This window comes from Myxocyprinus asiaticus, chromosome 38 (genome assembly GCF_019703515.2).
Source record: "Myxocyprinus asiaticus isolate MX2 ecotype Aquarium Trade chromosome 38, UBuf_Myxa_2, whole genome shotgun sequence".
NCBI classification, from domain to species: Eukaryota; Metazoa; Chordata; class Actinopteri; order Cypriniformes; family Catostomidae; genus Myxocyprinus; species Myxocyprinus asiaticus.
The window spans coordinates 12,683,534-12,696,744 of NC_059381.1; the positions used below are offsets into that span (position 1 = coordinate 12,683,534).

The following is a 13,211-nucleotide window of genomic DNA, read 5'->3' on the forward strand; positions in this document are numbered from 1 at the left end:
CCCCCGTTGGGTAGGATCTACCATGAGACTCTCCACATGGTCGGCAAGACCATGTGACATATTTTCCACTTAAATATCCCCCCTCTGTTTGGGCGAGGTGTGGTCTCCGCAGTGTCCTCCCCTTGGGAGGGACACCCCCCGACTAGACCTGGCGGCCCAGTCGGATAATCCCCCTTCTTTTTTAGGGAGTGGAAAAAAAAGAAGGGGAAAAGAGGCCACGAGTGGTTGCATACCAGCTCCTTTTATACCCGTATGTCCGGGAGAGTGGCATGCAAATTCCACTTGCCAATTTTCATTGGCCTTTTATCAAAGACCAGAGGTGTTTCGGGCTCCCAAGATGACCCCTAGTGTCACTACATGGACACAACATCTCGATCCCTCCATCAGGGAACGGAGGTTACGCAAGTAACCAGGACATTTTCTTGCGTCGCTGGGTTTTCATAACATGGCAATTTTTTGAGTTCTCAGTGTTTTGTTGTACATGTAAACAAACCCTTGTAGAGGAAACAACAACCTGATAAATTCTCCATGGGTGTTCGAAATAAATATTTTAAGAATATTGTAGGAGATAAATACTGTAACAAACAGCACTGAATCAATCTGTGTAAACACAGATCTACATATGTATGATGGTCAATGACAGGCATGTAATCTGGAATCGCTGTCCAATTTTTTGACACAGAATCACCACGTCCACACAAGAAGACCGTAGCTACACCTGCATTAGTGTGCTTGTGTGTGTGTGTGTGCTTGAGTATTAGGTGGAGTAAATTGGTCTCTGATAGGGATGTCTATAAGCGTTGGGCTTTAGTCTCATCTGCAGAGGCTTTTGAGGTATTCAGCCTCCTCCCTCAGGGGGAAGGGGGCAGGAAAGATTGATTAAAGAACTGTCAGGATGATGAGCAAGGAGGATTAAAACAGAAGATTTCTGCCTCTCCTAAGGAATTACAAAATGGCCTGTCAAGTGCTGCTCATCTGAGGGCTTGAGTGACTGCTTTCATTCAGGCAGTGACAGCCTTCCTCAGAGCACTTGTCTCCACTGATCTAAACAAAAGTAGGATGATTTTTTTACTGCTCTGCCTCTGTGCTGCACTTATGAAGTTGGAGGAGCCACAGAACAGAAATCCATGAGCACAAACGGATAATAGCAGGTGGTGGCAAAGTTCAGAACATTAGACCTTCCAGATGTTGTTTAACTGAAATTGTGTGTTAAAAATAAAATAATATAATTCTATTAACCTATGTTAATTATTTAGGTAAGTTAAATTGCTGGTGATAATGGTGATGATTATGGAGATGATAGTAGTGACAATTATGGTAAAGTTTAAAGTACTTATGATGGTACTGATAATGATCATGACAATGATGTAACAATTATGTAGATGACAGTAGTGATGAAAAAAATGTCGATGACAAAGTTTTTAATGATATTATGATAATCAACATGATGATGATGGTGATAGTAGCAATGGTGATGATGATGGTAGTATTGATTGTAATGATGATAGAGATTCTAGTAGTGATGATTACAAAGATGTTGACAATGGTGGTGATAATAGCAGTGATGAAGACTATGATAGCGATGTAAGGGTATTGATGATGATTATGACAGTGATAGTAATGATAGTAGTGGTGGTGACGATGATGGTAATGATAGTAGCGATTATGACAATCACGGTGAAGTCTATGATGGTCATATAGTAGCGGTGATGACAACGATGCTTAAGCTGTGATGAAGAAATTAATGATGGCAATGAAAGTGAAGATGACAATGATGGGGATAGTAATGATAGTAGTGATGACAGTGATAGTGATTATAGAGATGATAGCAGGGATGATTACAGTGATGGTGATGATGATGGAGACATGATAATGATAGTAGTGATTATTATGATGGTGAAAATGATGGTGATGATAATAGTGAAATTGGCAATGATGGCGATGATGGTAGCGATGATGATGTTGATAGTGATGATTGTAGCGATGATGACAATGGTGATGATAGCAGTGATGTTTACAGTGATGGTGATGATGATGATAGCAGTGATGATAATTATGGTGACAATGATGGTGATAGTACTGATGAAGACAGTGACAGTGATGGTAATGATAATGTGACCTTGACGGTGACGATGATAGTAATGATAGTAGTAATGGTGATTATGATGGTGATGATAGTAGTGATGATAATGATGGTGATGATATTGGTGATACTGGCAATGACGGTGATGATAGTAGTGATGATGACAATGATGTTGATGATAGTAGCAATGATGACAATAATGGTGATGGTAATGATAGTGATATTGACAATGTGATTTTGATGGTGACGATGATAGTAATGATAGTAGTAATGGTGACAATGATGGTGATGATATTAGTGATGATGGTGATTACAGTGGTGATAATGGCAATGATGGTAATGATAGTAGTGATGATGACAATGATGGTTATTATAGTACCAATGATGACAATAATGATGATTGAATCCTCACCTTGAATGCACAGGTCTCCGGTGCAGTTGTCCGTTTCTAGAGCGGCTCCATCACACAGTCTGCCTCCATTTTTGGGCTCTGGGTCTGTACACTCTCTAGTTCGCTGCCTCTCGCATTCAGAACTACACTCAGACCACAAAGTCCACTCTGCCCAGCCACCATCCACTGTCAAACACAAACACACATACACATTCATTAAATGACATACACATTGTTCCAATACAGTTTTCAAAACAGATTTATACTTCTTCTCAGAGCAATCCTGCATTTGCTACAAACTTTCCAGAATTTCCAGTGCTTTGAGAGCAGTTACCCATTTCATTCCTCTTGGGTGGTGTTCTATAGTTCCATGATTTTTCCTCTCAAGGCTCGTCTCTGATCAAATTAAAAGACAGTTTACTTTTGTCTTGTTCCATCAGGCTTTCCCATTTACCCTAATGGCTCCACGGGCTGCTGGTGTTTCCTCTGCGGCTAATCTAAATGTAAATGCCATGTTTGTATGTCTCTGTTGAGTGGGGCACTGGGATTGAGCAGGGCTGGAGAGCGAGATTAGGTTTTCTTGTCGCCAAGTGACTGGTGTCCTCCAAAGATTTTTCCTCAACTTTTCCGCAACATGACTAGTGGTTCCCATGTGGTTGCTGCTTTCAGTGAAACCATAAATTTAGCCAGTGTAAGTGCACCCAAGGACCGGAATGATTACAAGCGGTGGTTAATAACTCTTTCTTCTTCTGCTCCTCTCAGGTTCTCTTTCTGTCCCTCTATCTTTTAAAGGGGTGGTTCTAGGGTCAGTGAATACCAGAGGTTAGCCCAGACCTTTGTCGATGCATAAGTGGACATCCATTTGATTTAATATTGGTATATGACAGTGTTGACATGAGCTGTCATTATTATATTATAGGAGCAATACTAGAAAGGTTTCAAGGTCTCTGAAGGTTTTTATTTGCTTATGTATTTTAAAATGCTGAAGAATTTTTACCCTTTATACTCTTCATAGCACTGTTATTATTGTTAGCAAAAACTAAAGCGAAAACAAGACTGAATGAAAACATTTTCCTCTGAATTTGTTTAATGAGTATTTTATTAAATAAAAATAAACGATATGAAGAAAAAAAAACTTTAATAAATGTTATTACCCCAATATTACCTTAAATACATTGCTTAATACAGCCGCTTAAAAACAATAAAAATTTGCCAGTTGGGTAAGATATTAATCTTGCAATACATTTGATTTAAGTTTATTTATTACTTCATTGGCAAATTGTTTTTTTTTTTTTTAAGCATAATCCTCAGTAAATTTTGTTAGATTCCTCCAAAAACAAACCATTTATTTTAGGTCATTTTGCTTCAAATAAAATTTCAAGTAAATCTTGTTTTATATACACTGAACAAAAATATAAACACAACATGTAACGTGTTGGTCCCATGTTTCATGAGCTGAAATAAAAGATCCCAGAAATTTTCCATACGCATTGATTAGATTAGTTTAGGGCCTAATGAATTTATTTCAATTGACTGATTTCCTTAAATGAACTGTAACTGTATATATATACAGGGTTGGGAAGGTTACTTTTGAAATGTACTCCACTACAGATTACAGAATACATGTTGTAAAATGTAAATTATAACGTATTCCGTTAGATTACTCAAGGTCAGTAACGTATTCTAAATACTTTGGATTACTTCTTCAGCACTGGTAGATTTTTTCATTTGTTTTGACTATTAAAAATTCTGCCAGTACAGTAAGACAAAATACACATGTTAAAAATATATTCTCTGAAAAACCTAAATATCTTATGCAGTGTTGTTTCTAAAACAAGATCAATCAAATTGATCTTTGTTTTAAGGATTTTTAGATTTTAGTTTTACAGGAAAACAATACAAAAATTATTATCAAGAATATGATTTGTGCCCTAATATCAAAAGTCTTACTAGAAAAAAAGAAATTATGATCCAACGTGAATTATCTTGATAAAAAAATATGATCGTGCCTGGTAACAGGTGCATGTAAAACGACTAGAAATAGCATTTTAGCTTAGCGTAAAGCTGACAATTTACACAAGGGTTATTTCTATTTCTTCTGCTCCAAACTTCAAACTTTCTTCTCTGTCTGCTCATATGAATGTAACACATCATAAGAAAGTGTTTCACCGCTGTTCAAATGCTCTTTGGATCGCATCATTTATATGTATATGAAAAAAAAGACAATAAAATGCAAAGTAATCCTTCAGTAATCAAAATACTTTTTGAATTGAACTGTATTATAATTACCAATGATTTAATTTGTAACTGTAGTGGAATACAGTTACTTATATTTTGTATTTTAAATACGTAATCCCGTTACATGTATTCCGTTACTCCCCAACCCTGTATATATATATATATATAAACTCAGCAAAAAAAGAATGTCCCCTTTTCAGGACACTGTATTTTAAAGATTATTTTGTAAAAATCCAAATAACTTTACAGATCTATATTTTAAAGGGTTTAAACAATGTTTTCCATGTTTGTTCAATGAACCATAAACAATTAATGAACATGCACCTGTGGAACGGTTGTTAATGACACTAACAGTTTACAGACTATAGGCAATTAAGGTCACAGTTATAAAAACTTAGGACACTAAAGAGACCTTTCTACTGACTCTAAAAAACACTAAAAGAAAGATGCCCAGGGTCCCTGCTCATCTGCGTGAACCTGCCTTAGGCATGCTGCACGGAGGCATGAGGACTGCAGATGTGGCCAGGGCAATAAATTGTAATGTCCATATTGTGAGACACCTAAGACAACACTACAGGGAGACAGGAAGGACAGCTGATTGTCTGCGCAGTGGCAGACCACGTGTAACAACAACTGTACAGGATCGGTACATCCGAATATCACACCTGCGGGACAGGTACAGGATGGCAACAACTGCCCAAGTTACACCAGGAATGCACAATCCTTCCATCAGTGCTTAAACTGTCCGCAATAGGCTGAGAGAGACTGGACTGAGGGCTTGTAGGCCTGTCGTGAGGCAGGTCCTTACCAGACATCACCGGCACAGGACTGGCAAAAAGTGCTCTTCACTGATGAGTCACAGTTTTGTCTCTCTAGGGATGATGATCGGACTCACATTTATCATCGAAGGAATGAGCGTTACACCGAGGCCTGTACTCTGGAGCGGGATCGATTTGGAGGTGGAGGGTCCATCATGGTCTGGGGCGGTGTGTCACAGCATCATCGGACTGAGCTTGTTGTCATTGCAGGCAATCTCAATGCTGTGCGTTACAGGGAAGACATCCTCCTCCCTCATGTGGTACCCTTCCTGCAGGCTCATCCTGACATGACCCTCCAGCATGACAATGCCACCAGCCATACTGCTCATTCTGTGCGTGATTTCCTGCAAGACAGGAATGTCAGTATTCTGCCATTGCCAGCGAAGAGCCCGGATCTCAATCCCTTTTGAGCACATCTGGGACCTGTTGGATCGGAGGGTGAGGCCTAGGGCCATTCCCCCCAGAAATGTCTGTGAACTTGCAAGTGCCTTGGTGGAAGAGTGGGGTAACATCTCACAGCAAGAACTGGCAAATCTGGTGCAGTCCATGAGGAGAAGATGCACTGAAGCTGGTGGCCACACCAGATACTGACTGTTACTTTTGATTTTGACCCCCCCTTTGTTCAGAGACACATTATTCCATTTCTGTTAGTCACATGTCTGTGAAACTTGTTCAGTTTATGTCTTTATATTTACAAATATTTACACATGAAGTTTGCTGAAAATAAAAGCAGTTGAAAGTGAGAGGACATTTCTTTTTTTGAATATATATATATATATATATATATATATATATATATATATATATAAATTAGTTTTCTCAGTGTATGATCCTTTTCCTTGCATCTGTCTAACTAGCTTATCCTCCTTGATTCTCTGAACTCTGAAATTCTAACTTTTCCTCTTACCTTCAAGTCTCTCTGACATACACACATTCTCTATTAGTTGTCTGTCTTTCTGAATTTCTTTTATCTCCATTTATCTGTCTCTCTCTCTCATTCTGAGGAGCACTGTATTATGCTTTAGACAGTAAACAGAAAGTCTTGGAGAATGACAGCAGGCACCACATTACCAGAGAGCAGACACATATCAACTGTAAAACTCAAGAGGATTCTGTCACTGGGATCAATTCAAATTCTGCACATACTGTCAAGCTGCTGTTTTATATGCAGGCTCCCAGACAGATGGATTAGCCATCAATGTGTTCAGAAAGCATGTTTAATTAACAAGGCATAGCAGTGAGACAGTCACACTGCTTGACTGACCAGCCTCGAACTGTTGAATCTGCTGGCAAAATGCACTTCTGGGTTTTAGAAACAAAATATAGTATTGGAGAAATTTTGTATTTAATGCAGGCAAATCTCCAAGAAGTCAAATGGTATTAATAAGTGTATATTTATTCAGGCCAGATTCGATAATTATACACTTAAAATTCTTTTAAGATTTGAGGAAAATTACACTTTGAGGATTTGGAAGTTGTTACAATGATTCAAAAAAAGTATTCATGAGTTTGAGAATAATTTTGATTCTTTTTGAATGATTCATTAAAAAGAACCAGCTCATAAGAGTCGAAATCCGACACATTGGTTGTGCTGTATGTTTGTTATTGCGTGCAATCAGGGAGGACAACGCAATGAAAAAAATCGATATTATTTTGAGATACCCAAGCTTTGTCTCTCATTCCATTTTATTCAGTCTGCAAGCTCACAACTGCAAGTGTGTAAGTGTTGTGTCCTCTAACCTGGGCAGGGAGAGGTGCAGGTGCTCTTCTGAACGGACATTCCCTCGCAGAAAGCCCCACCATTAAGGGGTGCAGGGTTAGTGCAGGTCCGTGTCCGCTTCTGAACTCCTCTCCCACAGCGGATGTTACACTCTGACCAGTCCGTCCATGATGACCATCCTCCATTCACTGACAAAGAAAACAGAGGAGAAAAGGATGAGTCAGACTATTAAATGTTTGTGTTTTGTCCTATTTATGTTCTTAAAACATTGTAGATCTTACACTTTTTTTTAATTTAATTTTTTTTATGTTGTTTGCTCATCTGCCAATAAGTATGTCTCGATTTTAATTAGAAATTAATCAGATGTCTTTGAGACGTTTACGATTAAGAATGTTTGTAAATATGATCTTTTTAAGATTTTTGGCAGATTTTAATTAGATTGTGATGCTTTCCAGATAAAAATATATAACACAGACATATCTGAGATGTATGTGTTCTATCTGGGTTCATTTTAGTGAATCAGTTCATTTGGACAATTATGTAAATGACCTGTACATAAGTCCTGTTTTGATGATGTTTATTATTTATAGTGTACATATGTGAATAAAATAAGTTACAAATGTTTTCCAGATTTGCACACTTTCACAGATGTCTCGGCAATGTACGTGTATTAACTGCATACAGGGCTAAATAAACAACACACAGCTCTACATAATTGTGCCTCCCTATCTAATTGGAATGTTAATGAAATTCATATGGATTATACAGATGTTACATAAGATACCATTGTGTATAGTCCAAGACTTAATAAGCATGTCTGGGGCACGTGTTGATGGGCATAATAAAGAATTAATGAGAGAAATAAGTTATATAAAACATATAACAAGGTTAATACAGAAACATACATGTAAAGGAAAGTGTATTCTAAATGAAAATGTCATTTTTGAAGTGTGTGCTAGCTCATTTATTTATCTTCAAGTTCATCAACTAATTAATGCAGTTCTTTAAACAAAATACTGTACAAACACATTTCTTGCTTAAAAAAGCATACAAGCCAATTCCCTTGTGACTGCTATGCCTTAGGGACTGCTGGGAGCCATGTTTAATTGTAGATGCTACGCTAGCTGCTAAACGCTAATTGCAGATCAGTCAACTAACGCTCAAACAGCACTGCCTGATACTGACAGCTTATGTCAAAGCTTTTCAATGTGTTTAATCAAACTTCCGAAACCACCAGCTCTAGTCCTGATCTGTGACTGACTCTTAGAAGGCACACACAGGGAGAGAGAGTGTGCCATATTACCTTACCATCAAAATATTGAGGCAAAAACACTAGGAGACCATGTCAATTAGGCTGCTCGAGCCTGAACCGTGGCAAAGCTAGACACACAGGGAGTTCTAGAATCATTAACTCATTATATGCGTTGACAAAAATAGATAATCGAACTCAAACTGGGCATCTGAGGCCTCACACAGATACAGGATTGGGGAAATTATGAAACGTTGTGTTCTACATTATATCTCTTGTGTTGATTTATTGGAGAATTGAAAAATTAGGGTGTTTTTTTGTTAGGGCGTGATGGTGATTTATACGTGATAATTTTTTGTAATCTGTTACATTGAAGGTTGGTGTAGGTGATTAAACTGATAGGCAGCACCATTCTACAGCATGTCAAACTTTCACACATCATGATCTATGCGATGTCAAAGCTCTTGTGAGATCCAAATGTGTGATTAAATATTTTATGGCACTTTCACTCAAAAATACAAGAAAAACCTGATTGCACACCCAGATGCCTATTATTTAGCATTACACTTCGATTACTCTGTGGTCAATATATGCTTTTATTATATAGAAAAGAGCAGCTTCAACATCAGCCTTGAATGTGGCCCGCTCTACTTATACCTCCAACATCATTAATAAAGCTAACAATAGGCCTAAAGTACTGTTTAGCATGGTAAACAAACTAGTGTAAGCACCCGGCCACAGTATTTGCCAGTCTGATGACATTTGCTGTTCCTTTTTGCACCACTTTCAGGGAAAGCTGGATGCTTTATGTGAGACCTTTCATGACGACCTGACCATTTCTACATGTGAGCTTGATCAGTCTATCCAACCCTTGACTAACTTTACCCCGACGAACCCCTCCCTCATTAGTGATATAATACAGAAATCCAATTCCTCTTTGTGCTGGCTAGATCCTGGACCCACATTTCTTCTAAAACACTGTACCTCTGTTATTTCTGCTCATATCTCACACCTTGCGAACATGTCTCTTATTTCTGCCACTGTCCCAATATCACTCAAGACTGCTGCTGTTACTCCTATTCTCAAAAAATAAAATCTGGATCCAGCAGACTTTTCAAATTATCACCCAATTTCTAATTTACCATTTGTGTCTAAAATCTGGGAAAAGGTTGTCGCCATTTAGCGGCAATCATTTCTAGCTCACAACAATCTGTTTGATATATTTCAATCTGGTTTCCGCTTACATCACAGCACTGAAACTGCTCTAGTAAAGGTTGTCAATGACCTTTTACTCTCTGGTGACTCAGGCAATCACTCCATTCTCTTATTACTTGACCTCAGCTCAGCTTTTGACACTGTCTGCCACAAACTACTACTGTCTCGCCTTTCAGAGATTGATATCTCAGGTGTTGCTTTATCCTGGTTCTCTTCATATCTCAAGGATAGGCAGTACTACATCTCTATGCACTGTGACTTTGATGCTACTCTAATTTTCCCATCTGCCACAGTCATAAACTTAGGTATCATTATTGACCCTTCATTGACCCTAGATGCCTATATTAACAAACTCTCTAAAGCAGCATTTTCGTCAATCACCCAAATTCATCCCTATGTTAGCCCAAAAGATGCTGAATCATTAGTCCATGCATTTATTACATCTCGCTTTGACTACTGTAACGCCCTTTTTTCTGGACTACCAGCACACTCTATCTCCCGCTTGCAATATATTCAAAATTCTGCTGCGAGAGTACTAACTTACACTAAATGATCTGCACATATTACTTCCATCCTATTTAACCTTCACTGGCTACCTGTTGCATCCCGTATTGCACACAAAATTCTCCTGCTTACATTTAAGTCACTCTACGGTCTAGCTCCTTCTTACCTTTCTGATTTACTTCCTCCCTATATTCCTATTCGCTCACTCCGATCTTCTGGGTGCGAACTTCTTCTTGTTCCTAGATTCCGCCTTTCTTCAATGGGTGGCAGGTCTTTTTCTGTTGTGGCACCTAAGCTATGGAACTCAATCCCCTGGCTCTCCGAACTACTACCTCTATCACTGAATTCAAATCTCAGCTCAAAACCTATTTGTTCTCCCAATATTATCAGTCATAATGTGTATATGCTTCATGTACTGCTCATTGTTTTTGTATGCTTATCTGTATTCTGATTGGGCCACTGCCTACACTGCTTACACTTCCTATACTGTCTACACGATGTCATGTGTTCTTTTGTACTGGATTGAAATGTATAATTGATTGCATGATCTGATATCTGCTATATGCAACTGCATTTGCTTTTGTTCCGGACTGGGCAACTGTCCACTGTCCATATGATTGTCTATATGACTGTTATGTTTCTGTTCTTTATTTTGAAGCGTCCTTAAGCTCTGGAAAGGCACTATATTAATTAAACATATTATTATGATTATTATTATTATTATTAACATAAATATATCAATATCAACACAAATATAGCAGTTAGTATAAAAGTTGGCATTACTTAGCATTAAAGGAATATTCACACTTCTGCATATTTAAAAATGTTGCAACGGGACTGATCACATGGTATGCTAAAACCAATGGTGTTTAGTTTCACTGACGTCAAATCTCAAGTAATGCGAATATATGTGAACGTGAATGAGATCTGAGTACTGCGAAGGGTCAGAAAGACTATTAGCAAACAATGACTAAACTTTTGGTCTTTCTTCATACAAAGCTATCATTTGGATTCAGAAAATTTGGAATACATCCACATGGACTACTTTAAGGATTTTTTTTTTTTTTAGCTTGCCAGCCCCTAGTCATAGCATGCTTTCATTGTATGGGAATGAGCAGAGTCAAAATTCTGCTAAACTTCTCATTTTGTGTTCCACTGAAGAATCTTCTTGTTTGGTGAACTATATCTTGTAAAATGTATCAAATAATGAAAGAAAGTATATTTCAAAACAATACACATCATACCAAACACAATGACGGTTGCTGTGGTGCTACGTCTCCTAGCAACAATGTTGCTGGCCAGGCAGGTGTAGTTTCCCGAGTCAGAGAGCCTTGCTTCATTGATGATCAGGTTGTGGTCAGCTCGAGTGTCAATGTTTACGTCATCAAGAGAACTCACAGATTCTTCATTCTTTAGCCACTCAACCTAGGAAAGGTGTCAGATTTGACAGGTTAAATCCAGCTGTTTCGAGTATATACCAAAATCCAGAAAATTCCTTTAATGAAGTTTTAATGAAAGTTTACTCTCAAGCAAAGCTGAGACTGTGAGCAGAATGCAGACCCTTCTCCTTGCACAAAGCTTAAATTGTCATGAGGGGGTTGTAGAAGTTGAGTTGCTGTTGTTTTGGCAGCCTTTTCTCAAACTTTACAAACCAGCATGAGAGACTTTTCCTGTCAGTCTGTCTGTAGGAAATGTCGGCCCCACATCATCTCAGCCAATTAAAGGGAAGATACATTTTCAAACAAGACACAAGCCATATCGATGCAACAGCAAGCATTTCACAATGACCTCGATGTGACCTATCAGACCGACAGCGCAATAAAAAGCTGAAACAGTATGTTCTGTGGTAGATGTGTCCTAAAGACACTGTATCCTCCCAGGTCTAATTTTGGCATTGTTGCATAGTCACGTTCAAGCTTGTCATGATAACTGGATCCTAGTTTACAGGTCACAACTTGTCCAGTGTGGGAAAGGTCAAGTCTGATGTAAGTTAATTCAGTTTCATAGAGTAAACATATGTGACCTGCTCCTGCTCCATCATGAGTCATTTTGTCCCAGAGACAAATTTTTTTGTTTAAGCACTGAAGTAAAAAAGAAAGCTTTCAAATGCTTATATCAGCCTACACTTAAAAAATTACACCTCGACAATGGTTTAGAATATGTAACATAGTATATAACATAATAATTATATTGTTTGAAAGCTTAGAATTTTCTTCACACTATAGTACATTAAACTCAAAATGTGTTTCTGGGTCAAAGTGTCTCAAAATAATGGATCAGGTCACATATTGTCTCAAAGCAGATTTACAAAGAATAATGCCTTACAAACCCCCCAGTAAGCAAGCCAAAGGCGACAGTGGCAAGGAGAAATTTTTAAAGTTGATGAGGAGCATGGGAGAAAAGGGAATAAAAAATAAATAAAAGAAATAATAATAATAATAAAAGAAAAAAAAAGTTGATGAGGAGGAAACCTTGGTAAGACTCCTCCTCGGGCTGGCACATATATAAACAAATGTATGCAAATCATACATCCATGCATAAATGTTAATTTAAACAGATGTAATCCGGCCACATTGTATTAATGATACTATTTACTAGTTTGTTGTTTTATAAAAAATATTATAATTATTATAAAGACTTCTCATAGAATAGGTATTAACGCGATCTGCAAATAGTAGGGTTGCCGGCAGTGTATGACAGACACTGTTTATGGCTGGTGTTGGATGAGACTCTGCAATGGCAGATGGGGGCTAGGTGTGGAGTTGATAGTGGGCCAGGGGTTGATCTGGGCATGGCAGGAGCAAGTAAACATCGGGACAGGTGTTCTCAGGTCCCCAGCATGGGATGCTGGTATGCTGGCATGCCTAGCAGGCTTTTTAACCAGCAAGCTTTTGGTCAATCATCAGACAGATTCATCATAAAGACCATACTGGTTGACCAGCATTTTTTGGTCCACAAGCTAGACCAGCACCAAACCAGCACTAATCAACATG

At 38.2% G+C, this 13,211-nt stretch overlaps 1 protein-coding gene across 1 annotated transcript in view; it reads right to left on the reverse strand.

Annotated features, from left to right (window-relative positions):
* unc5da (unc-5 netrin receptor Da) overlaps positions 1-13,211 on the reverse strand; it is a 383,276-nt gene that overhangs the window by 49,156 nt on the left and 320,909 nt on the right. Inside the window, exons 5-7 of the mRNA XM_051677090.1 lie at positions 11,463-11,643; positions 7,271-7,438; positions 2,496-2,660 (exon numbers count right to left, since the gene is read on the reverse strand). Of these exons, the coding sequence (XP_051533050.1) occupies positions 2,496-2,660; positions 7,271-7,438; positions 11,463-11,643 (514 nt within the window). The remainder of the gene's footprint in view (positions 1-2,495; positions 2,661-7,270; positions 7,439-11,462; positions 11,644-13,211) is intronic.